General features: G+C 41.8%; 1 protein-coding gene and 1 non-coding gene across 7 annotated transcripts in view; both read left to right on the forward strand.

Moving 5' to 3' along the window:
* Positions 1-21,594, forward strand: part of FASTKD1 (FAST kinase domains 1) — a 40,223-nt gene extending 18,629 nt beyond the window's left edge. For all 6 annotated transcript variants that reach the window (XM_061608553.1, XM_061608552.1, XM_061608554.1 and 3 more), the window contains 9 exons: positions 2,819-2,950; positions 8,043-8,529; positions 9,303-9,417; positions 11,368-11,496; positions 13,483-13,614; positions 14,303-14,416; positions 18,483-18,624; positions 20,781-20,895; positions 21,440-21,594. In XM_061608553.1, the coding sequence (XP_061464537.1) occupies positions 2,819-2,950; positions 8,043-8,529; positions 9,303-9,417; positions 11,368-11,496; positions 13,483-13,614; positions 14,303-14,416; positions 18,483-18,624; positions 20,781-20,895; positions 21,440-21,529 (1,456 nt within the window). In that variant the 3' untranslated portion in view covers positions 21,530-21,594. The remainder of the gene's footprint in view (positions 1-2,818; positions 2,951-8,042; positions 8,530-9,302; positions 9,418-11,367; positions 11,497-13,482; positions 13,615-14,302; positions 14,417-18,482; positions 18,625-20,780; positions 20,896-21,439) is intronic.
* Positions 13,968-14,129, forward strand: LOC133378625 (U1 spliceosomal RNA). The gene has a single exon (XR_009761070.1). It is a non-coding gene; the product is annotated as a U1 spliceosomal RNA (small nuclear RNA).
* Positions 21,595-27,071: the final 5,477 nt, after the last annotated feature.

A 27,071-nucleotide genomic window follows, 5' to 3' on the forward strand; every position in this document is an offset into this window, starting at 1 on the left:
TCATGGAGCCTGTCGAAGGTTCTGCAGGCTTTGCAACGCCCTCCGTTTGAACCCATCAGGACTGTGCCTTTACGTATGCTGTCCTTCAAGGTCTTGTTCCTGATCGCAATCACATTTGCCAGACGAGTTTCGGAGTTGGGCGCATTGTTTTCTGCTCGCCATCTCTGCGTCTTCCATAAGGACTCTGTTGTACTGAAGACTGATCCTTCCTTCCGTCCCAAGGTTGACTCAGTTTTCCATTGCAACCAGGACATTGTTTTGCCTTCCTTTTGCCCGAATCCTACCCATCCTCTCGAGAAGGCTTGGCATTCATTGGATGTCCGGAGGGCTCTCAAGACCTACCTGTCCAGGACTCAGGATATCAGAAGGACCGAGTCTTTGTTTGTATCCTTTAATCCAAGGTCTATGGGGCATAAAGTAGCTAATTCCACCTTATCCCGCTGGTTGTGGGCATGTATTGCCTTAGCTTATGAGTCACTTAAGCTTCCAGTACCAGCTAGCATAACTGCTCATTCAACCAGGTCAGCGGCTACTACGGCTGCATTTTCTACCAACGCTCCTGTTGCTGATATCTGCAGGGCTGCAGTTTGGGCTACCCCACACTCGTTTATAAGTCATTATAAAATAGATCGTTATGCCTCTGCTGATGCTTCTTTTGGCAGACGAGTGTTGCAACAGGTTCTTAATGACGACTAGCATGTGGGTGGTCCCTCCCTATTATGGGCTGCTTTGGTACATCCCGCTGTGAGGACCGGACTCATATGGAAAATGGACCATTGGTCTCACCTGAAGGGTGATTTTCATATGAGTACGGTCCTCACGACCCTCCCAGTTGGAGGATGTATAGATAGCTTACTAAGCTGTTATATATTACTGTTACGCTGTTGTATTTAAAGTTACTAGTGAAGTCAAGACTTCTAGTTCTGTTATATTGCTATGTTAGAGTCATGTTATTATGCATGTTATTTTCCTGCTGGCAGGCCTGTTGGCCCTGTTCTATTTTTAGATTTCTCTCTATAGACTCGCTGCGAATGAACTGGAGAGTGGGAGGGGCCTGACGCCCCTAGTCTTGACTTCAAAAACATTCTTGCCTTCGCACGATAGGTGGAGCTAATACCCTCTGAGGACCGTACTCATATGAAAATCACCCTTCAGGTGAGACCAATGGTCCATTTTGTTTTTCAAGTATGGACATTAAATGTAAGGAGGCATGTAACACCCCATCTTGTTTCACCATTGGGCTGGTTTGGGGTAAACATTCAAAAGTAGAAACATATTTTGCTGCCTCAGATTGATGTTTTTCCTTTATGGTGTCTTGAAATGACTACAAATATAGTCAAGGCCAACACAAACTTTTAGGCCCTCTCTCCCTCCCCCCCCCTTCAGATGGCAGCCTCCTCCCAAATTTGGTAGGCTTCAGAGCACCATTCCATCAAGTATGAGAGGCTCCAGTTGAATGGCATTTTTATTCCTCCTGCCAGATATGAGCAGAGGTGCTTTTCACTCGTGTGTGTGTGTTGGATATGGCCTGCTCTCTTGAAAAACTGATAACACTTCCTCCTCCCCCCCCCCGGAAACTTTCCTCAGCTTATACAACTCTGTGTTATATCCAGCTTCCTTCCTTCCTTTTGTACAAAGCTTTGTGATTCAGCAGCTGCTTCCATAAATGGAAGGGTATGTGACTTTTTTTGTCAAATTCTCCCTATAGCCTCTAGAGCAGATATTTGGGGGTTGCAAGGGACTGCAGGGGCAAGGGGAATAAGTATAAATCACCCCTCCCCTTTCCATTCATATAAGCCTCTGCTAGATCAAAGAAACATCCATGAATGGAAGGACACCTTTGGATCTAAAAATTTATTTATTAGTTGTATTCTAAGAACAAGAATGCCCAGATTTATACCAGTGAAAGAAGGGGCAGTCTTGATATTGCTTTCAAAGGATTATATTCAACATAGTGCTAAGAAGTTTGTTCCGTCAGACCAAGCTTTTCTGCTTGCCCAATGGAACAATCTCCCTTCCCTCCCCCCTCCCTACACTGTTCTGGGGATTCTCCCAACCCTCCAGAGCAGATGGGGGAAGGAGAGGGGGGAAATCTTGTGCTAGCGGGAATCCTTGTTCTGGATTCTGCTAGTGCAACGATTCCGTTGACTGCAGACCAATCCAGACAATTTTTTTTATCACTGGGAAGGAACAACATGTCTGTTTGTAGTTGTATGAGAGTATGCCAGCTTAGTTCAGGATTCTTTGCATTGCTCTGTGGTCGCTAGCCTTTTGGGGCCAGTGGATGGATACATTCCTAATTTTGAGGAGGTGCCATATGTGCCAGTCACAAAATCATGGATGATGTGACATAATGCAAAATATACAGTCCTGGCATCTAATGAAATGTGGGTATGCTTAAGGGTGTATGTTCAATGTAGAAAAAGCTGAGCCAATGCAAACGAACCAAGCAGGAAGAGTAAACAGTGTATCATGCATAATGCATTTTTGCGGGAACATTTACTGACAACTTTTGTGGGCACTGTAGGAAATAGTGGCATGCACACTGGCACCTGCAGACACCATGTTGGTGACCCCATTCATACAATACAGGACATAATGATCAGAAAGCATTGATAGATCCCACGTAGCCTGGTTTTGCTGTTGTGCAACTATTGCAGATGTTCTGTTGCAAAAAGCTTTAGGATCCATCTTGTAATTTGTTGTGTGTACATCTCAGGACTAAAACAGTTTGTACAGGAAATCTTCATCCTGATCTGAAAGGATTTTATATTTAAACTTTACCCTGAAATTTGATCTCCTGTGCTTTTGGTTTCAGGATTACGTCTCTGCTTCACCAATATTTGGATCTCTACAGACCACCAGAATTGGCCAGAGTGGCATTTTCTCTAGTCATGCTCCGTTGCCCCAATCCTGAACTTTACTCCAAATTACAAAGATTGCTAACTAGGTAAGAAGGCACATTTTATCAGCAAACATTCTTTTTCTTTTCTTAAGATGGTGGGGGAGGGGGAAAGAGAAGAAGAAAAAGAAAGGAAGGGCATCCATGGGGAGGGCAGCAAGGCTGGGCCACAGCCACATATACTCAAATCTTACGTGAGAACTTGTTTAAATCATTTGTACATTAAAATTTAGGCACTTCAATGTGTTTATTGTGATAAGCATGTCATTTACTAATTTAGTACATTTATATCCTTCCGTTCTTCCATAATGGAAGTCAAGGCGGCATACATGGGATTCCCTGCCCATTTCCTATCCAGGCATAGGCCAGAGTCAGACCTTCAGCAAGGCTGTTACATCATTTTATGGGGTCTGGGGCTGATAGAAGTCATAATCCAAAACATTCAGAGGGATTCTCAGTTTAGGGAAGGCTGCCTTAGACCATATTTTCTTCTGAAAATGATCTAGAAACATGGCAGAATTCTGCATGTTTGTAAATACAGTAAGTTGCAAATAAGTTTCCAGGTAGAGCACTCCAAGCCCAAAACAACATGGGGGGAGGGTTGGATTGAACAGAGGTGTCCCAGTCTTCCGCCAGCCTCTACCAACATCCCCCTTCTGTCCACTGAAATGGGGCATTCTGAGGGAGGAAGAGGGTGGGGCTGAGTCAAACCAACTGAGGATCCACTGGATCCTGAGCTAGTTTTACTGCTGTCAAGTGATAGCAGTTTGACCAATCTGGACCTGAACACTCTGCTGGCCTGGAACTGGCACAGGAATCAGACCTGATCATCCTCTCCACCTTCCACTCCTGCCACCGTGAACGTCCAGGCTGTGGCTCAGCTGCTTCGCAAAGCCCTGCTGGCAGGGTAGGTGAGAGTTTGGATTTTACCAAAAGTTATTAGCTGCTGAAAACGTTTGTTTACTCACCTGCTCATTTATACTACATCTGGAAAGTAACCTAACATGCAAAAAAGGATAAGCATTTGGGAATCTGGATGTGAAACACTGTGGTGGAGGCTAATAGAAAACAAATATGAAACAAAATAAAAGTGCATAATCATCCTGTAGGACACTGAAGGCCTGAAAGAAAAAGAATACAACTCTCTTCCAATTTACATTTGTTTTTCTTCCTGGTTGCCTTGAGGCAATTTTTACTCATCATAAGATATTAGTTAAATTGATACTTACAATCCTGATATAACAGCTAAAATCTAAAGGTACACACAAGGTAGAAAAAAACAGCACAGGCCTAGCTTAACAGCATACTTTGAAGTGATAAAATAAAAGTAAGCATTTGTTTAATTCTTCTTTGTTAGTATAATATTTTAAAAATCTTCGTAATTTTAACTCTTTTGTCTTCTACTTTTATAATACATTTTCATTAAGGCTACAATATTTAATCATTTAATCTGCTAGATTTTAATTATTTTAATACAAGTGCTTATCAAAATTGCAGGTGGCAATTACCATCTTAAAGAAGCATTCTCATTTCTAAATGAAGCATGCTTCTTGCTTCAGAAATATTGTTTTCATTGTTGTTATATGCCTTCAAGTCGATCACTACTTATGGTGACCCTATGAATCTGCGACCTCCAATAGTATCTGTTATAAACCACCCTGTTTACATCTTGTACGTTCAAGTCTGTGGCTTCCTTTATGGAAGCAATCCATCTCTTCTCTTTTTCTACTCCCTTCTGTTTTTCCCAGCATTATTGTCTTTTCCGGTGAATCGTGTCTTCTCATTATGTGTCCAAAGTATGATAACCTCCGTTTCATCATTTTAGCTTCTAGTGATAGTTCTGGTTTAATTTGTTCTAACACCCAATTTTTATTTTTATTTTTCGCAGTCCATGGTATGCGCAAAGCTCTCCTCCAACACCACATTTCAAATGAGTTGATTTTTCTCTTATCTGCTTTTTTCACTGTCCAACTTTCATGTCCATACATAGAGATCAGGAATACCATGATCTGAATGATCCTGACTTTAGTGTTCAGTGATACATCTTTGCGTTTGAGGACCTTTTCTAGTTCTCTCATCGCTGCCCTCCCCAGTCCTAGCCTTCTTCTGATTTCTTGACTATTTCCATTTTGGTTAATGGCTGTGCCAAGGTATTGATAATCCTTGACAAGTTCAATGTCCTCGTTGTCAACATTAGAGTTACATAAATCTTCTGTTCTCATTACTTTAGGCCTTTTGACGTTCAGCTGTAGTCCTGTTTTTGTGCTTGCCTCTTTAACTTTCATTAGCATTCGTTTCAAATTGTTACTGGTTTCTGCTAGCAGTATGGTATTGTCTGCATATCTTAAATTATTGATATTTCTCCCTCCAGTTTTCATACTTCCTTCATCTTGGTCCAATCCTGCTTTCCATATGATATGTTCTGTGTATAGATTAAACAAACAGAGTGATAAAATATAACCCTATCTCACACCCTTTCCGATCGGGAACCAACCGGTTTCTCCATATTCTGTCCTTACAATAGCCTCTTGTCCAGAGTATAGGTTGCACATCAGGACAATCAGATGCTGTGGCACCCCCATTTCTTTTAAAGCGTTCCATAGTTTTTCATGATCTACACCAGCCTTTCCCAACCAGTGTGCCTCCAGATGTTGTTGGACCACAACTCCCATCAGCCTCAGCCAGCATTGCCAATGGTCAGGAAAGATGGGAGTTGTGGTCCAACAACATCTGGAGGCACACCGGTTGGGAAAGGCTGGTCTACACAGTCAAAGGCTTTGCTGTAATCTAGGGTGATTTCCTTCTGAAATTCTTTGGTCCGTTCCATTGTCCAACGTATGCTTGTGATATGATCTCTGGTACCTCTTTCTAAATCCAGCTTGGACTTCTGGCACTTCTTGCTCCAGATATGGTAAGAACCTTTGTTGTAGAATCTTGAGCATTACTTTACTTGCATGGGATATTAAGGCAATAGTTCAATAATTACTGCATTCCCTGGGATCCCCTTTCTTTGGAATTGGGATGTATATTGAACGCTTCCAGTCTGTGGGCCATTGTTTTCTTTTCCATCTTTGTTGACAATTTTTTGTGAAAAAATTTATATTAAATCTTATCTTATAACCTGATTGTGACAGATATGGAACTTCCTGAGAGACGGGGTGAGATTTGGTTGGTCTAACTTTGTTCATCTTTTCAGTTGCTCAGAAAATGTGTTTGCAAGAAACAAATTATTGGCTTCACATAATTCAGTAAGTCTTTCTCCTGCTTCATTTCTATCTCCTAAGCCCCATTTCCCCACAGTTCTTGGTTCTTCTCTGTTCCGTACTTTTGCATTCCAGTCCCCCATGATTATCAGCACTTCTTGTTTTGGTGTGTGACCAATTTCTTCCTGTACTTCTCCGTAAAATCTTTCCAATTCCTCTTCTTCTGCATTTGCCATTGGAACATAATTTGGATGATGGTTATGTTAATAGGTTTCCTATTAAATCTCATTGATATCAGTCGCTCAGACTTGCGTTATAGCTCCTAACTGCTTTTGCTACATCCCTATTAAAGCAACCCCATTTCTTCTTAATTTCTCATTTCCTGCATAAAATATTTTGTAATTGCCTGATTAAAAGTGTCCCATTCCCATCCATTTCAATTCACTGACGCCAAGTATTGTAATGTGGATATGTTCCATTTCTTGCTTGACAATTTGTAACTTTCCCTGGTTCATGCTTCTCACATCCCATGTTCCTATTGTGTATGTCATATAATTCCGGACTCTCCTTTTGCATCTGTGCGCATCAGCCTCTGGGCTTCCTTTGGGCATTGACCCAGTGGCATCATTAGTCACAGCACTACTTGTACTTTTCCTTTGTTCTTCCCCAGTAGCTCGGTGAGTGCCTTCTGACTTGGGGGTCTCATCTTCCAGCATTATCTCATGTTGCATTTTGGATACTCTGTTCATAGGGTTTTCATGGTAAGAGGTACAGGAATACCGCGCTATACAGACCTTCACTTTAAAGACGCTCGCGAGTACGGACATACTTAAAGTAGCACCATTCCCCTGTTTACGTACGCTCGCTTTGCAAGATTGGACACTTAACCTTTGGTTGTGGCCTGTTCTTTTGGTGCGTGGGGGGATGGAAAGAGACGCAATTGCGTGACCACGAATCAGCTGGGAGGCATGATAGCGATCAGCTGGGAGGCGTGATCACGATAGCGATCAGCAGAAGCGCCGCGCCACAGCACAGCAGCAGAGGCTTTAGCGCGGGGCTTTGAGGCTCTGCGTGAAGGAGAGGTGGCACAGTGGCGGCACAAGTGAAAAAAGGTAGTACTTCACTTTAAGTACATTTTCAGTTTACATACTCGCTCTGGACCCATTGCATACGTTAATGCGGGGTATTCCTGTATTCAGAGGTTGTTTACCATTGCCTTCCTCTGAGTTTGGATGCATCTTAGTCTGGTGTCTCAGCTTTGACCATTCCGCCTTGGGTGTCCCTGCTAGGAATCTAGCCTCTTGGTCTAGACTCCTGACGGCATTGCTGTCAGCTTCTTCGACACTCTCAACCCCCTCAACATGTTAAGGTGTGCTCAGGGATTGATTAATTGATACATTAAGCAATTAAAAAAAATTCAATCAGGGTACTGCTCTAATTTTCATACGCTTTTCAAAGCTTGATATTGTGAGTAGCTAAATGTATTGTGAAATAATTTTAAGTGAATTACATTGGTATAAAATGAGTCCTACCCAGTTTGTGGTCTTTGTTCCTATTTTCCAATTTATAGGATGTAAGACTTGGATGTAAGTAACTTGCATTGACATTTGTTGCAGGAGTGGGAAGGGGCAATGGTGCACACCAGCATGTGTGTTGCTGCAGCTTACCAGGAGGGATGAGGCAAGAGGGAGATTGGTGCCGTGTGGATACACCAGTAACAGCTGACCTCCCCACCCCTCCATACCTTCTTCCTGGAAAGCCTTAGTGATGCTGCTGCTGCCCCTTCTTGCTATCCCTTCCTGCTACCCACTCCTGATTGGTGGGACTCCCTTTCAAGGAAATATTCAAGGAATCTTGATGAAAATTACATTAATAAATATTTGTGGTCCACCAAATTTTACTACTTGTCACTGATTCATTTCTTTTTTTTATTTCAGCTGTTTACAAATTACTGTCATACCAGTGGATATTTGTATGTTGATTCGTGCTCTTTCCGTGCTTCCTAATTCTTACATAGATGAAGTCATAGTCACTCGAATGGATGCTGTAATACCTCAGTGCAACCTGAGTAATTTGAATTCCTTGGCTGCAGCTGTAATAAAATGGGTTCGACATGACCAATCAAGGCAGCAAAGCCCTTCTAGGCAGCATGGAAAACTTTTGCAAAAGGTCAATAACTGTGCATTCCAGAGACTTCAGAAAGCCAATGATCTAGATCTTCTGTTAGAAGAACTGAGATACACATCTGGAGACTGGACTGAAGAAATGCTCTTTGAAGAAACCATGGCTGTTCTTCAGCGCTTGTTGGACCAGATTACATGGGCAAATGTGCTAGAGGTTTCATCTTTTCTCATCAAAACCTCCTATCTCTGTACCCCATTACTTGATAGAATAGCTGCTGTTACCATTCAGCACATAGATAAGGTACTGACAATATGTTATTTTATTTCACTTAAAAGCACAGGCAGTGTGTAATGTTACATTTCATGTGTATTCTTATTAGTACATAGAGCTTTTTTAATGATATGTTGGGTCTAGCTTACACATTACATTGAAGGATTTAATTGCTACTCCATGAACACATATAATTTGCCCATGTTGTTAGTGACAGATTGATGATGAGGGCCCATTATACAGAAATTATAAAATGTATATCCCCAGATCTGGGAATATGGTTATGTGACTTGGTTTTTTTCCCCAGTGTCTGCCTTCAGTTCTGCATTCAACGTGGGATCTCTCATTTGCTTATAACCTTTTCTCTATATGGGGAGGGGCAGAAGAAGGAGCATGCACACCTGCAGCCTGCTCTGAAGCTCATCCTGGGTAGAATTCTGGCAAACAAGTAATCACTCTGGATAGACTCATTAATAGTTTTTTCCCAAATCTGAGAACTATCCTACCTTTTAATAGTGAAAGCAACACATAGGGCCAGTCACATAAATGTTGTAACTTAGGACAATTTCTTATATTGAACCTATCACTACACATCTTGTGTTCATGTAGTATTACACTGAAACAGTCTCTTTCCACTGGATGATGAGTGGACAGCACAGAATGAGTGATCTTTACTTGTTTGCAGATATCCACAAACTGAAAACTAGGCTGGTTGATGGCTGTGGCAGACCATCTCCTTAACTTTTGTTGTTTTCTGAATTATTAAACAGCTATGCTCAAACTCCTCCCTTTTTCTTCTCTAGGTTTACAATTCAGGAATTTACAATCTTCTCCTTCCCTTTGCTTTTCTAAATTATGATCCTCCCCAAAGTGAAGAGTTTTTTGAGGCTTGCATTAGACATGCCAGCTGTTACTTGGGTAAGTTCATCAGAAAGAAATAATTGTTAGTTGACATTTTCCCCAAGGTGCAAATCAGCAGTGTGAGGAGAACACAAGTTGAAACCATTGCTTTTCTCTCTCTTTTTAAAAAAGAAAGCTGATATAATTCAGAACCTTCTATTGTTATTTCCAGGGGGCAGGACTGTTCTTTCAAAATATCAGCAGGCAGAGTGAACTTAAACTGGTGAACAGTGAAGTGGGCACTATTACTTTCTGTGTCATTCAAAATGACTACAGTGCTAAGCAGGAGCACATTTTAAATGATAAATGGAAATGTACCTCTTGCGGATACAAATAACAGCTTTGGAAATAAAATTTTATTTTGTTATTTCTTGAAAAGGGCACTTGCGAAGTTGCTCTGTGTTCTTGAGAAGCTGCTATTGCAAATGTGCCATGCACCCTGTGGGGAGGCCCAGATATACAGCCTTACAAAACATTGCAATGTATGGAGAAGAGGTGGTAGGCAAGGACTTGATGAATACAAGAGTGGGAGTACTGACTCAGTACTAACAGTGGTTTTCTCATGTAAAGCATGCTGGAGAGAACATGGGTAGGGAATCTGTTCTTCTGTCAAAATTAATGTAAAGGCCAATGGCATGAAGCTAAGCTTCATCAATCTACTATTAATCGAATCATTTTTAGGACTATGATATTTTTCATCATGTACTTCCTTCTGAGATGGTTCCCCAGCTGGAGAGAGAGGCCCTTCAGTGATACTCAGGCTAGGACTGATAGCTATGAGTTCATTAGCTTTCTCTTGTAGTATTTGCCCAGCAATTGTAAATTCAAGAAAAATATGTTTCATGTATTTTTATAAAGCTTCAAAAAAAGAAAAGAAAACTGGGGGATGGAAGTATTGAAGGAGTTTGAAATATACCTTTCAGGGATTGCACACAATACCTAAGTAACTGTGTGCTTGGCATCAGCAGCATCCCGATGAATCACATGAATTGTTTTTCCTCCAACTGATCAACTGATGAGACTTAATCCAATTGAAGTGGGCATACCGTGATGTTAAATTAGGATTCTGCCAGCATTTTTTTCACTGTAGCAATGATCTATCTTCCAGGAAATCTCAGATATAATCGCTTTTTGAGAAATGCTCTTGGGCAGGGGCAGCCAAAGTGGGTTCCTTTTGATTTTGTCACATAACTCCTCCCAACATCCCTGACCATTGGCCATTGCTCACAGGTGATGGGAGTTATAGCCCAGCAGTACCTGGGGAGTGCCATGTTGGCTACATTTGCTCTTGGGCATTAGCGGTTTCTATTTTTTGTTGTTGTTTTGAAGTTAGACTTGTTGCTTTCTTAGCCCATGTTAACTAGAACCTGTCAGGAGCAAGAGCGGAATTAACCTGTGGGAAGAAATAGTTTTGACATCATAAGAGCTGAGTCAATGGTCATTTTTTCTATCTTAATCCCATGGAAATCAATAAGGTTTCACCAATATTAGCAGTTATTTTAATATTCACAGTTTCAATTTAGGAACTTGTTTGCTGTTGATAAATGTTACAGTGTTAATGTGTACTCATTCAGAGACAAAGGAGCAGCAATGAGGCTGCAGAACTGAGAAGCTAACCCTGCAAGACTCCAGGACCACTGTTTTCAAGCCCACCTGCTACTCTTTATATCCTTCCTCCTCCTTTTCCTCCAGACCATTACAAAATTCCAAACATCTAGGTTTCAAGAAGTAGAATAAGTAAGCAATGGTATGCAAAAGTATTAAATTCTAGCCCTCTATAGAGTACATGTTAGTTGTGTGTAGTTGAGTGAGGAGCAGGGATGCAGTTTTAGCCCCATCCCTGACAAGCTCCTGCTTGTGAGTAGGGTCTCCATGTAATTGTATGGATGTGGAGAATTCAAATTTCCTATCTGTTTTGCCAGTTCTTAAAAAAAAAAGTAACTTAAAGGATATCTTTATTTTGTACAGGTTGTTTTGAGCCACATCTCCTTGTGCTACTTGGTTTTACTTTGGCTGTTGCTGAATATTTTCCAGAGAATGTGATAAAGGCTATATTTAACGTCAAATTCCTGGCCAAGCTAGATGCCCAGCTTGAAAGTAAGAAATGATCACAGTAAATCTTTAGATTTGGATGGGCTTTGAGAAGACTCTTACATCTTGTAAATGTGTGTGTTTTCTTCTGTTGAGAAAAAAAAACACCAAGTGTATTCTGAGACATTACTATCTTGATTTTCAATAATATAACTTGAAATATATCCACAATTTCAAGTTTGGTTGTTTTCAGCATCCAGTTTGTCTGTTAACAGAAACAACAAACCATGGTTAAGCAAAATGGAATCAAAATCTTCTGAACTCATGCTCTCAACTGTATGGACAAAGGTTTGAGAGCCTGAGAGTCATCTAGGTTAGTTCATGTCACACAAAGCTGTGTGATGTGATGTGTGAACATGACTAGATTCTCAGCATGTAAAAAAGGGCCAAGCAGGGTGATTCTTTGCTCCAAATAAGTACCCTGTATAGCTAATGTGCACCATAGTATTCATATGTTACTTGCCTAGGAGAAATCTCAGCGTAGTAAGAATTTCTGCCTCTTGTACGTGACTCCCCCACCCCATCACAGGAAGAAAGTGAAAACCGATCTATGCTGTACTGTGTTTTCAGTGTTATCTTTCCACCCTGCTTGGACCCCACAAAGAATAAAGATTTCAGTTGTAATGGTAAAGAAGGTGATTTATATAGAGAATCACAGAGCAGTCTGGATTAGGTATTTTCTACAGAGTGTTGGACTATGACCTGGGAGACCAGGGTTCGAATCCTCACACAGCCATGAAGCTCACTGGGTGACCTTGGGCCAGTCACTGCCTCTCAGCCTCAGAGGGAGGCAATGGTAAAACCACCTCTGAATACCGCTTACTATTAAAACCCTATTCATAGGGTCGCCATAAGTCGGAATCGACTTGAAGGCAGTGCATTTCCATTTCAACCCATAGATACTACTCAAGCTAGGTCAGGAGTGAAATGTTACTTTCAGTAAAAAAATTTAAATGAAAGTACAATTAGCATTTTAATTTTGACTGTTCAACTATAACTTTTAATCTGTTCAGAGTTTATTTATTTAGGTATTTCTATACTAGCCAATCCATTACAAGGATAGTAGTAGTCGCCTGGCTATTTGCATGTTTGCTCAGCTGTGAGTCCCACTTTGTTCAATGAGACTCTGTCAAGAAAGTGCCCGTAGGATTACTACTTGCTTACTTTATTCCCCCTTGTGCCCTCTCTGAGAGGGAAAAGGAGGAGAAGGTGTGGCTTTCCCTGTCCTCCATAGTTTATAGATAAGAGCTCTCAAAAGTCCGAGCAGCCAGAATCTACTAAAAGCCTAAAAGAGTAATGCTGCTTCTTGGCTTCATGAAGAAACCTGGAGCGAGTTTCTACATTTTTGGCTGAAGTCCTATACCCACTTACCTGGGAGTATGAATTCAATAGGATTTAGCTCTGTATAGGATTATGTTGTTAATTGTCTTTTGCTATCTGCAGTTGTTCAAATTTTGTGAAAGCACTACTAGTTCTCAGTTTCTGTATTACTGGGTAAGACTGCAATCCAAACCTGCCACTGATGCCACTGAAGCTCTGCGGAGCAGTAGAGCTACAGCCCAGCCACTCACAGCAGCGGCAGTGGAAGGTGGAGGGGAGGCAGATTGGGCTGGATTAAGCCTGATGCTGGCTGTGAGAGCAGCTCAGGATCCAGTGGATCCCAGGCTGGCTCAGTTCCTCCTCTGCCCTACCCTGGGTGGATGGAAGAGGGAGGTCTGCACAGATGGAGTGATGCAAACATCCCTGTGGTGTTGGCCTGTGGGAAGACAGCTGGAAGTGAGCAGAGGGATGTCTCTGGTCAATCCAGCACACACACCCCAGCCTGGCATAACGTAGGGGGCTTGGATTGCAGCCCAAGAGACTTCTAATTTGTTTCTGTGATGTTTGTCTAAAGGGGTGCTTTCTTTGTTTTATACTTACAGAAGTGCTATTGGGCATACTATTGCCTAACTGGTATTTGCTTTTTCTTTCTTTTTTCTTTTTTAAAATCAGCATTACCAGATACCTTAAACAGGAGGATCCGCTTACGGCTGATGGAACTGAACCGAGCCGTCTGTTTGGAGTGTCCAGAGCTTCAAATTCCATGGTTTCATGAGTACTACTGTCAACAAATGCAACAAAAAAGTGAATATTTAAACTTAAATGCCAATGATATTATAGGTGTCACAATTTATGTTTAAAAATCTTTACAGAGTCATATTTATTACTACTCAGGAAATTTCAGAACTGGAAACTTGACTTGTTCTTCAGTTATGTACAAGTCTCCTTTGTCATCCTAAACATATGTGCTCTTAAGTGCCATATTAACTTTTTTAAAAATGGAAAAGATAAGGATGGTTGGAACACCTGTGCAAGGTATCTACTACCAGGACAGGTGGTGATTTTTTTGCCAATTCCACTCTCCCCTGCAGCCCCTCTGCAGCAGAGGGAAGAGTGAATCAGCGGAAATTGCCTCCACTTTTCCTTTAGCAATTGCCTTCCTTACCTGACAAGGGGAGATACCATGATCATGAAGGTGATTTTCCCAGGGTGAGGCTCATTCATTGCACTCTGGGTGTGCTGACCCCTGCGATTTCCTCAAATGTGAGAAACTCGACTGCCCCATCTTGGGCAGGTGGAAGAGGGAGGTCTGCACCAGTGGAGTGACACAAACATCCCTGTGGTGTTGGCCTAAGGAGGCCAGCTGGAAGTAAGCAGAGCAAAAGCTCAAGGAGCATCACTGGAGTTCTACCCTTGGATAATATAACATACGTTGTTGGTGAGATTTTGTTCTGTCTTCCCTTCTAATTTTATGTTTTGTTTTCATCCCCAGGCAACGTTAGTCTTAGTGCATTGCAACAGCAGATTCACAGGCTGCTGGGAGAAATTTTGGGAGGACGCCATTTTGCCAAGGTGTCTGTACTCACTCCTTACAGCTATGGAATCGGTGGGTGCCTGCTTAATGGAAAATCCTCTTTGGTTCAATGCTTTATTTGGAGCATTTCCTAAATATTATTACCAAGACAAGTTCCTCAAATGTACAGAAGCAAGCCGTGAATATCCAAAGCTGTTGATTCTAAGCACAAACCTAAGGGTTTTCCAGATAGTCTCTTTATAGTTATGCAAATGCAGAGTTGTTTCTCATTCTTTATTGGAAGATCCAATATCCATCCTGAAGGTAGAGCTTCAAGGATACCATGTATTAGAAAATGCAATTCAGAAAGTGCAATTCTTTGCCCATCTTGTGCAACCACTGCTGTTTTAGTTCCTGAGTGGAATATGGTTGTATAAGTGTCTTGAGCACTAGTAACAACTCCCTGCCCTTCCCACTTTCCTAGCATTTTATGATAGGTTAAACTTAAAAATTAGTATTCATGAGCCTTTTAAGTCTAAGCGCTGTCTTGCACATATTTCCCCAATTTTAAAAAATAGCAAGATTTCCCACAGTAAGGCTACCCCCTAACACACCGTTTAACATAACTATTGTATTTGCATGCAATTTGTGGAAACCTTTTGGCCTAGGATAAAATGTGGTTGGGTAATGCTTGGACATCCTCTGGATAAGCCCCAGTTAGAATTATATATACTTGAAATCAGTAGCGCATGTTTCCAAGTAATAATAATAATAATAATAATAATAATATTTAATTTGTTTGTCGCCTATCTGGCAATTAGCCACTCTAGGCGACGTACATTAAAATGAGATAAAATACAACAATACAACAATATCAAATACAGCAATACAATGATATCAAATGCAGTCATATTAATAACAGTAGATAAAGATACTGGACAGTCATCAATACATATAAAAGCACTTATATTAGCAGCATATGATAGATGGTAAAATCATAAAGATTTACCCTTCCCAAGGACCTCAAAGGCCTGTTGGAAAAGCCACGTCTTCAGGGCCTTGCGGAATACCTCTAGGGAAGGAGCATGTCGAAGGTCACATGGGAGGGAGTTCCAGAGAGTGGGGGCCACCACAGAAAAGGCTCTCTCCCTAGTACCCACCAACCTAGCTGTTTTGGTTGGCGGGATTGCGAGAAGGCCTTGAGTGGCTGATCTAGTTGGGCGGCATAATTGGTGGCGGTGGAGGCGCTCTTTCAGGTAAGCTGGGCCAAAACCGTACAGGGTTTTAAAGGTTAATACCAACACCTTGAATCGGGCCCGGAAAATAACCGGCAGCCAGTGTAGATCAAATAATACTGGCGTAATGTGGTCTCGGCGGCGGCTGTTGGTAAGTAAGCGCGCCACTGCATTCTGTACAAGTTGTAATTTCCGGGTCGTTTTCAAGGGTAACCCCACGTAGAGCACATTACAGTAGTCCAATCGAGAGGTGACCAGGGCATGCACCACAAGTGGGAGCTGTTGAACAGGGAGGTAGGGTTGCAGCCTACGTATAAGGTGTAATTGATACCAAGCTGCCCGGCTCACAGCCGAAATCTGAGCCTCCATGGACAGCTTGGAATCAAGAACAACCCCGAGGCTGTGGACCTGGTACTGTAGGGGCAACTTCACTCCATCAAACACCAGGTCAACATCTCCTAACCCTCCCTTGTCTCCCACAAGTAGTACCTCGGTCTTATCAGGGTTCAGCTTCAGCCTGTTCCTGCCCATCCATCCACTCACGGATTCCAGGCACTTGGACATGGTCTCCACAGCCCTCTCCGGTGAAGATTTAAATGAGAGATAGAGCTGAGTGTCATCCGCATATTGGTGACACTGCAGCCCAAATCTCCTGATGATCTCTCCCAGCGGCTTTACATAGATGTTAAATAGCATGGGTGAGAGGATAGAGCCCTGTGACACACCGCAATTGAGAGGCCAAGGGTCTGAAACCTCATCACCCAATGCTACCTGTTGGCACTTATCAGAGAGAAAGGAGTGGAACCACTGTAAGACTGTGCCTCCCAATCCCATACTCTCCAGGCGATCTAACAGGATACCGTGGTCTACGGTATCAAAAGCCGCTGAGAGATCCAGGAGGACAAGGAAGGTGAATTCTCCCCTATCCAATGCCCTCCTCATATCATCGACCAGAGCGACCAAGGCTGTTTCAGTTCCATGTCCAGTCCTGAAACCCAATTGGTATGGATCTAGATAATCCGTTTCATCCAAGTGTGTCTGCAACTGATTTGCCACCACTCTGTCAATGACCTTGCCCAAGAATGGTAAGTTCGAAATTGGGCGAAAGTTGGTTAGAATCTGGGGATCCAAGGAGGACTTCTTTAAGATGGGTTTAATAATAGCCTCCTTGAGGGCTAGTGGCATAACACCCTCTTGGAGGGATGCATTAACCATTGCCTTGATCCCCTCACCCAATCTCTCTTTGCAGCTCATAAGGAGCCACGATGGGCAAGGGTCATTTAGACAAGTGGTGGGCCTTACAGATGAGAGCACCTTGTCCACATCCTCAGAAGGAAGAGGCCGAAATCGATCCCATTTGACCGGTTTGCAACTGGTCAACTCTAGCTCACTCACTGTATCCACGGCGCATGGAATCGAGCTCCTCAGGTGCTCGATTTTGTCAGCAAAGTGCTTTGCTAATTTGTCACAGGAGGCCTTAGACTGTTCCAAGGGTTCCTGAGCAACTGGACCGACCAGGCTTCGGACCACTTGGAACAACCTCCTGGGACAGCACTCCGCTGATGCAATGGAGGCGGCAAAGAATTCCCTCTTTGCCGCCCTCACCGCCACTTGGTAGGCAGCTATTGCTGCTCTAACCTGTGTCCAAGCATCTTCGGAGTGAGACTTCCGCCACCGACGCTCAAGTCGTCTCACCTCCTGTCTCAAAGTACGCAACCGTGGTGTGTACCATGGTGTGTACCATGGTGATACTTGAGTTCTGTTCAGGGGGAGAGGACGTTTTGGAGCCACTTGGTCTAACGCCCCGGCGATCCTCTCGTTCCACTCCATCACCAGGGCTTCAACCGGGCGACCTTCAGCAGGTTCCAATTCCCCAAGCGCCATCAGGAAACCATCTGGATCCATCAGGCGCCTGGGGCGGACCATTCTAATAGGACCTTTTCCCCTGCGGAGGGTGTGCGGCATCGAGAGATCCATCTTTACCAGATAGTGGTCTGACCATGACACGGGGGTAAAAGAATTGGCCCCTAACTTCAGCACACTACCCTCCCCCCCCGGGACAAATACAAGGTCAAGAGTATGACTGGCTACATGGGTGGGCTCAGTATTACTAAGGCGCAGTTCCCAGGAAGCCATGGTTTCCAGGAAATCCTGAGGAGCTCCGGTGAGAGTGGTCTCAGCGTGTATGTTAAAATCACCCAGGACTAACAGCTCCAGGGACAACATTCGCACGTCTGAGATCACCTCAAGCACCTCAGCCAGGGAGTCTGCTGTGCAGCGGGGCGGGCGGTACACAAGCAGAATCCCTAAACTGCCCTTCGAGCCCAGCCTCCAGTACATACAATCAACAAAGCTAGTCCCATGAAGGGGAGGTCTGGCAAAGAGCAGCGACTCTCGGTAAATAACTGCCACTCCCCCTCCCCGCCTGTGTTCAGGGTCTTGGTGTGAAAAGTTGTACTGAATTTGGTGGGACTGCAGTGACATCAGCTGTGAATTGTCAGCCCCTAAATATAAAAGGCTATTGTTTGCGTGTGAGAGAGAGAAGTTTTGCTGTAGATTATCCTGACCTTAAACAGTGAGTGAATGGTCTGGGACCACCTGAATGTAATGCGGCGTTGTAGCCAAGTGGGGGCCTGGATGGGAGACCACTGGGAGCCCCATGTAAGCCATTCCAAACTTTTTAAAAGAAGAGGAAGATATAAGTAAACACTTGTACCTGTATATATAACTGTAATATTTGAGTGACATTGTGCTGTGTGGCATTGCACTGGTGGAGGAATAATGCCCCATTGTAAACATTCACTTTCTGTTCTGACAAGTCCTGAGGTATAATTTTTATTTAAAAATATTTGCTACAGTGTTTACTACAAATGTTAAACTGATAAAGCGAGCAATGATTAGGAGTGGTAATTCTTGTCTTTCAGACTTTGAATGTATTCTTGATAAAAACAAGAAGCCCCTTCCACATACGGACCAGATTGTTGTCATGGCTGACTTGAAGAGGGTACATTGGGGGCAAGATGGCCAGTTCTTGGGAAGGAAAGGGCTACCACCAGGAGCTCAGAGGTTGGATTATGAATTTTCCATGTGGTTGTCTATTCGAGATTCCACCATACTGTTTTATACTAGGCTTGCAAGTACAAATTCAAGGAATGCTGGTTTATCCCATTTAACTTGCCTGACTCTGCTTTCTCCTAATAAGTAGGTGATGGGCGAGTTGCATTTATAACTTCAGTCACTGGTGACCAAAACTATATATCAGTTGGGCAGGCAGCAGTGTTCCTTGGTCATTTCATCCATCCTACTCTACATCTTTCCCTAAGGTCAGGATGGGGAACACCTCAGGCCCAGGGGCCAAATACAGCTCTCTGGGCCTTGGGACTGCCCCCAGGCACACACCCTTCCCCAAGCCACACTCCCCACACGGTCTCCTTGCACCTTCCTTGAGTGTTTTTATTTGGCTGGAATGTGTCCTTCAACTCTGAATAAAGAAGGGTGTGTGTAGAAACTAACCTCCTGTACAAAGGTAAAATTTACATTCAATGCTCCGCCCACTTTTGCCTCTGATCCCACCCACCACTCGCATGTGGCCCCCCACAAGATTGCCCAGAAGAGAACGTGGCCCTTTGGCAGAAAAAGGTTCCCCACTTCTTCCCTAAGGAAACAATACCAATTTCAAGTAATCCAGAATTAGCTTATACTTAAGATTTTAACAACATTCAAAATAAATTGCTCCTTGCTTGGATCTGAACCTAAACACCAACCTCTACTCCTGTTTAAACTGGGAAGCACTTCTTAGCATCTGTAGTACTTTTCAACCATTAATAATTTGGAATTGAAATAAAATGTTACATTGTGAAATGCACTAAGGTTTGCAACAAAGCCTTTGGGGTTCTTGGACCAAGGCAAGCTGAGTTTTAAAAACAAAGAGTTCAGATGTTTCTGCAGGAACAGAATACCTTCAAACATAAACAGTGAATTATTATGGTGGGTGAATGAAAGAGCTAGACCAATTAAAACTGTACTTAGCAAACTTAAAGCATTATATAATGTATGCCATTGTAAAGGTCAGTTTTCAGCCAAGGCAGCTGCTTTGCAGTGTTGGTTATCAATAGGTTCTTTGGATTTAGCAGTACTAGTTTTTAATGATGGACCAATAACAGAGCTATAATTATAAAGTATTTGGACAGGACTTTCTCAGCTTCTATCAAATGAGCAAATGTTATGGATACATAAATAGACATTACGATACCAGAAAGTAATATTGTGCTGGTTTTTTTGTGAGTTGGTTTTAGTTACAAAAGTTGCTGATCTGGATGTGAGGCATGAAAATGTCTGCAGAAAAAAAAATCTCCCCGCTCTTTTTTATTTCTTTACAAAGCCATTGTTGTCCCAATCTGCTGCACCTTTTTATTATTGTTTAAAGGAGCTTTTTCATTGTAGGATTGCAGCCAATCTGAGATCACATGGTCATCATGATACTCACATGGTGCCACATAGCCATCAGCATTAGCTGTGATTATGTCATTTTGTGCAAATGAAGGATATTTCATTTCCTCCATTCTTTTACTGTAGTTTGTTCAGGGTGGACTCCTTCAATGAGTCTACAGCATTTCTAATGTAGAAACTCACTTTCTTATTGATAAGACAACCTATATTTAATTTATGTTCACTTTAGTTGCTTACTCAGTGGCAAATTGATTTCTAAGTGGCTCAGTTGTTGAACAGCCCGTTTCTTCATTGAACTTTATTTGCTCTAAAAGGTCGCTTTAAGATATCCTTACTATTATTCTAAACATAAGTCACACATTTCAAGAGATTTATGCACATTCAAATGTTTCTTGTGCAGGCTTAACCATTTCTTTCAGTGGAGTTGAAGTATTACAAGCATGAAAAGTAAGGAATGTGAGTTATATCCCTTCATTCAAAGGAATCAAGGGAAAGCTGTCCTTGGCAGGGACACTCCATAGGTCCCCAAACTCAGAACAGATTGATACATTTGCAGCTTAAAATTGTAATGCGCATTTTTCTATATGCAAGCTCTCCATACTTTACCTTTGTTCTTTTCACTTCTGCAGTAGTTAGAGATACCTGACTTCAGGAATTTTCAGTCCCTATTATCCAAATGCCTTGGCTTAGCTAAGGATGAACAGATTTTGTTTTCAGGTTGCTGAATCTGGTATATGTTGTTATATCATATGAATGATTATATTTTATTTTAGAATTGCAGTGGAATTTCTTGATTCAAAAGCCTTTTGCAAGAACTCAAATCACCTGAAAGGAGAAATTGCTATGAAGAAGCGACATTTGGAGATTCTAGGATACCAAGTTGTCCAGGTATGGTGTCTGCAGTATTTTGCATCAGTATTGCATAGAATTGCAGAATTAACTGAGATGTCATTATTATTTGAATGCTTTTTGTCATGAATATTCAGTCCTTCCAAAAGGTTGATTTCTGTTCTTGTGAATTGTTCTCAGTTGAACTTTGTTATTGCCATTGTTACTACATCATCCTTGTATGTGGCATTTTACAAAGAATGTGAGGATGTAATGGTCTTACAATCTAAAAATTGACACAAGAGGAGCAACAGAGGAAAAAGGTGGAAGTAGAGGCAGGAATTAAAATGGGGAAGCAGCAGGAATCATTTCAGTTACTCAGACTACAGTGGCGTTTGGGGGCTTGGCAGTTGTTCCAAAGGCTTTAGTGAAAAGATGAGGTTTGGCTCGAAGGAAGGAAGAGAAGTTATTTAGACTTAGAGGGTTGAAGCTAGTGTTAGTCCTACTGAGAGGAGACATAGAAATTAATTGACATGACTATATTTGCTCCATTATTTTAAGATTTCTCCCCATATATTTTATAGTAATTTTTATTTTCTTTCAGATCCCTCATTTTGAATGGAATTCCATGGAACTGTCATCAAAGGATGCTTGGATTGAATATCTAAAAAATAAAATATTTGAAAAAGTTTGATATCATGTGAATACACAAATATGAAGCTATTTATATAGATATTCTATCATGGAACATTAAATATTTTCAACCTTATGTCAGCTTTACTGAAATATCTTTTTTTAAACCGAGATCATAAAAACCCCCACTAGTGCTGTCATTCAGCAAGGGTGAATCGCATGCAGAATCAGGTTTACACATTTTGTGCTGTATGTAGATCTACATTTGAACCGACATTGTGATGCTTATCTAGATCTCTTTGAAATGGCAGGATAAGTCTCCCGATGCATATTGGGAATGCATTTCCCTATCTGTCTTAATGCTTGGGACCAGCTCAACTAAAAACTGGTATTCACGAACAGGCAAAAAACCTTGCGGTTTAAGAACGTACCTATAGCCTACAGATATTTCTATCAAACTTTAAAAGCAGGGAAATTGGGCAGCTATAGTGAATGCACCAGGGGAGCAGGAGACCTGACCTCCTGTGTCAGATATTGGACTGCCCTACAAATTCGTCAGAATGCAAGCACAATTTGGGTTGGTCTTTCACAGTCCAATCCACTTCCTGTGTAGCTTGCAAGAATTTGGTCACATGTGCCTCTGAGCATATGGTGAGTGGTGGCAACACCTGCCATCTTCAAAGATAATTATATTTGTGTATTTTTGTTGGTGTTCTAACTTTGCTTCTTTCCTGTGTTACTAATGTTTCTACAGAGAATCTAAACTAGAACATTTTATTTCCCTCATTATTCATCCTAGAAATCTGTGTCAAATTTATTTTTATTAATTTCAAAGCCTTTTTATTGGTCAATGTCATATGATGGTGAAGACAGCCTTTTGTGTTTCAAATTGCAGGTTATGTTCTATTTCTATTTTGGGTGCATTAACAGTTGAATCTGAAACTGCAGTTCGATGTAAAATTAGACTGATTACAATATGTTGCTACTTCAGCAATGACTCTTAGCTGTGGGAAAAAAGAGGATGCATGTTTTCAGCCTGCTATGTTTAAACCACTTTATTTAAGGCAAGGTGGGCACGGTCAATTAAAAACATAGAGCACACCTAGAATTTTGCTAGAATATATTTTACCTCCCACTGTTTTATCTTGTGCAAATTGAGACACTCCTGAGGTCCACTGGAGACTATTCTGCAGAAGTCAGTGCCATTATTCCACAATTATGTTTGGAGTTTTTTTAATGCAAATTTTGCTCTACTTCACATATTCACAGAAATAGAAACAAAAGAAAATTATTTCCTATAGGAAAGTTCACTAAAATTGCAAAGGAAGTCAGACATATTTAAAGTGACCATCTGAACTATATCAACTGTCTTAATAATTTTGCTTCCTCCCTGCTAAAACAAGATTAGCACAGCACATGTCTTGTTTCTATTATTTGGGCTGATTGTCCCCATTTCTCAGCCTAATCTGCCCCTCAGGATGAAAACAACAGAGGGAGACCATGACCACCCCAAGGAAGAAGGGCACACTTAAAATGTAGAGGAAATAATGATGTACAACCATAGTGAGAAATCCAATACTTATCGGAACATAGTAAGAAGAAATATTTATGGAAGCATTACTGTCAAAGATGTTTATTATTTATACAACCTGTACAGATGTTTATAGTGCAATCCTATGCATGTTTACTTAGAAGCAAGTTCCAATGTATTCAATGGGGCTTAATCAAACAGAGAAACAGGTACAGGACTGCAACCTCAAGTGATAAGGAACTTCACTTGTCCAACCCAAAATTTAAAATCATGCCACTTTAAGCTGTTTTGCAACTCTTTATACTTGTTTTTATGGTTATTGCATTTTAAAGGGATTTATTTCTTATTGTGAGCTGCCTTGTTTTCAGTCGGCAACACTACCTCACAGGGTTGTTGGAAAGACTCCATATGTATATACACACATACTGGAGATAAAAAAATACATACACCACATATAATAGTTTATTGTCAAAACCAGTTGGTCATTGCAGAATATTTTTAAAAATGAATAAAGTCAGTATTAGTTTCCTGCATAATAAAACCAGTGATACCTAAGTAAGCCCTGCCTAACTGCTTTAAAAAATTGGATTGGAGGGGGAAAGATTTAAATTCAAACACAATTCTTTGCTATGTTCACTCAAAAGTCCCATTAATTTACAACACAATCCTAATCATGTCTACTCAAAAGTAAGTCCAATTGAATTCAATGGGGTTTACTCTGGGTACGTGGGATTAGCATTGCAGCTTTACTCCCAGAAAAGCATGTATAGGATTAAAGCTTCATATTGGGAAGGTTTTCAAAACAGCACCCTCTTCAACAGCCCAGGAAAATTTAAAGCTGTTTGACTCTGGCACACAAGAGAGAAAAAGACTTAAAGCTGTGTACTTACTCAGTTTATGAGATTTTCAGATAAAGAGGGAAAAACAAGTTTTCTGGACTTGCAATGGGGTCTAGCTACTGCCTTGTCAATCACAACCCTGACTTCACTTATTGGCTACAAACCTGAAAGGGTGGGGTTAGAGCAGCCAGCTACTACCTCATTTAACAGAAGTTGGGTGGGCTGACATTTTTGTGTATATCTCTTGAACGAGTCCACCTAGAAACTTTATTTGTTTTTTAAACAAAAGCTGAGAGTCTGGGCGAAAACCAGACACATTGTAAGCCTAGCCCCTCAATATGAGGCCTTTTCTGGGTTTCTGGACAGAAAAGTCAACCCCGTAACCAATTTAAAAAATCCAATTGCTTTCCACAATTAGTTTCCAGTTGCCTAGTTCATGCTTCATATAGCTGCCAGTTAAAAAGTTTTCCCTTGATTGTCCAACAAGTAGGAAAATCTAAAGGCCAGGAACAAGACTTAGAAGGAGGTGCTCTCAAGGAGGAGTTAACAAACACACCCTATAGTTTTTATTTTCTGTCTGCCCTTCCCTAACAAACTGTGGACAAGTTTGTTTTTCAGTTGGAATCTAAAACTGAGATACCTAATGCAGCATCAAAGGCAAGCTCAGGAGCTCACTAGCAAAGTAGTTCAATTCATAAAGAGTAAGAATACAGGAACAGACCACAGGTGAAAGAGGACTGTAGCTATAGGCAAAGTCAATCTTTTGAGTCTGGTATTTCTGGGGCTCTCCCCAAAAAAGTGTGGGACAATTCAATATATTAAACTTCATTCAAGTAAGTTAACACACTGGATGGAGGGGGAATGATGAGGAAGTTCACTGCCTTTCCCTTCTCTTAGCCTGGCCACCACATCCTCTCCACCAGTGAGAGGGAGGGGATTGGTGCTAACATGTCTCCCCCTGAGAATGCCCCACCTAGAAATGAGGCTGCCCCACCTAACAAGAAAGGCTAACTACAGGGCTACACAGTGGCTAACCAGGTGCAAGAGCACTCTAACATCCTGCGGTTTCCAGCAACTGGTATCAGAAGCATACCGCCTCCCATTATTGAGGCAGAGCAAAGCCCTCATCGCTAGTAGCCATTGATAGCCTTATTCTCCATGAATTTGTCTAATCTTTTAAAAGACAACAGTGCTATCTCATAACTCACTAATGTAAAATCTGAAACTGATCCTTTGAGTGATTTGATGTGTATTGCTGGAGCATATCCATGGAGGAGAAACAGTGTTATTGTTTGAAGACAAACGGGCAAGAAAAAGCAGCTGCTGTGGTGGAAGGGAGAAATGGCTATGGGGCTTATGGCTCAAATATATGAAGTCTGTTGTAGTCATGTGCCTTAAGGTGCAGTGCCTCTATTTAATGCAGAAGGGGTGAAGTACTGAAGATAAGACCTGTGTGCCCCAAGGAATGCAAGACAGAGATGAGGAACCTGCTGGTTTTTATTATTCCCTAGGTGACGGCAGCCATTTTTTGGTGAAGTCTTCTTGCTCCAAGCACATTCTAATCTAATGAAGGCTCCATAACCACCTTCATTCTATCCCAAGACAACTACAATAGACAGCAGACTTGGGCTGTTCATCATGCCAGCAACACTTTTATCTCTCTTCCACCCTGCTTGTTTTTACATAACATTCAACCTGAAGAAGAAAGTTGTGTTTAAATAGAAAGCTTTTTTAAATTGGTCCCAGCTAGTAGATGCATTATGTTGTAAGACTATCTTCCTCAGTTAGAGCCAGTTGTAGTCTTCTTCATGCTATTGGAATGTCAACCTTCTTTGGTAGTTAAATATTATTGTTGTTGTTGTTAAATGTTGTTGTTGTTGTTATTATTATTATTATTATATTTATTAGTCGCACATCTGGTTGGTTGACCAGCCACTCTGGTAGATAAAATACATTGAACATTAAAAATGTTATGAGTTTGGGGGGTTGGGATGGATGATTCCTGTGAGTCCCTTTTCCAGCCTCTGATTTGGAATCCTGTGCCTTGGGGCTGGCTCTGCTAGCTAGATGAATTTCTTTTGTTAAACAAGTAAGAGTGGCCAGGTAGTTAATGGGCCTATTAGGTGCCCAGCAACTGATGAATGAGCCGGGAAGATCCTTTTGTCATTGAAACTCTTCAGGAGAGCCTCCCCCCCCCACCTCCTGGAGCCTAGGAGAGGTTTGTGTTTTTAGTCTAGAGAAAGGCTGGTGACTGAAGGCAGGCAGAGAGACTGGCTCTCTGCACCATGGCTTTAGGATGCCTCCTGCAACCCAGATGGAAAAGCTGGATATTGGACTGCTGATGCATTGAACCCCTCCATCCTTGAGCTCAGGTTGGAATGTGTGTAAACAAACCATATTTCATAATGATGCCGCAGCCTCCGCTGACCTTCTTCCAAAAGGAAATCAAACCCTGGAAAAGCACAGGGACACCGGAAATCTCACCACTCGGAGATTGGGGAGGCGCGCAACAACAACGATGATGATGATGATGGGCTATCCCTGTCAGAATATTAGAAGCAGACACACAGAATAATGTTTCCTTCCCAGTATGAATTTCTCCAGGTCTGCTGTTGCAGCTATTGTAAAAATAGGAAAGATACAATAGCACAAGCATTTTAGTCTGCCAGGCACTTTGAGTGACACCCCCAGGTTACTTGTCCATTGTAGAGAGGCAAATTATTCCTCCAAATAGTAGGCATTTATTTCTTGGTGTTCTCCCACATCCCTTTTCAGTGTTGGCAAATGGTTGAAAGCTACAGAACTTCAGATGGCTACACTTCTTAACAGTCAGCCAAGATCACCCCACATTGTTTCTTAAGGAAACCCAAGCTGATTTTTAGAAGATGGAGATGGCTCCAATAACTCAGAATGAGTTCTAAAGCAAGTACAGCAATTAATAAATTTGAGTAGCAGTATAGCTGCAAGAATACCAGACAGAAGGCACTTCTTTTTGTGCAGGGAAGGGGAGTTCCTTGATTTTTAGCAATTACCTTTTCCTGTTGCAGCTCCCTAAGCCATATGCTATTCTGTTCCAGAGGATCCGCCAGTCCTCAGGTAGTGTGGAGGGTGTGGTGCTGCAGAAGGAAGTGAGAAATGGGAAAATCCTGTGCTGTGATTGGCGGAGAATTATGTTTTATGTGAAAATAGTTCTGAAATATAACAAGCCAAGGTACTAACTGGGCCACTAAGTG

Source organism: Rhineura floridana, chromosome 2 (assembly GCF_030035675.1).
Source record: "Rhineura floridana isolate rRhiFlo1 chromosome 2, rRhiFlo1.hap2, whole genome shotgun sequence".
NCBI lineage: Eukaryota > Metazoa > Chordata > Lepidosauria > Squamata > Rhineuridae > Rhineura > Rhineura floridana.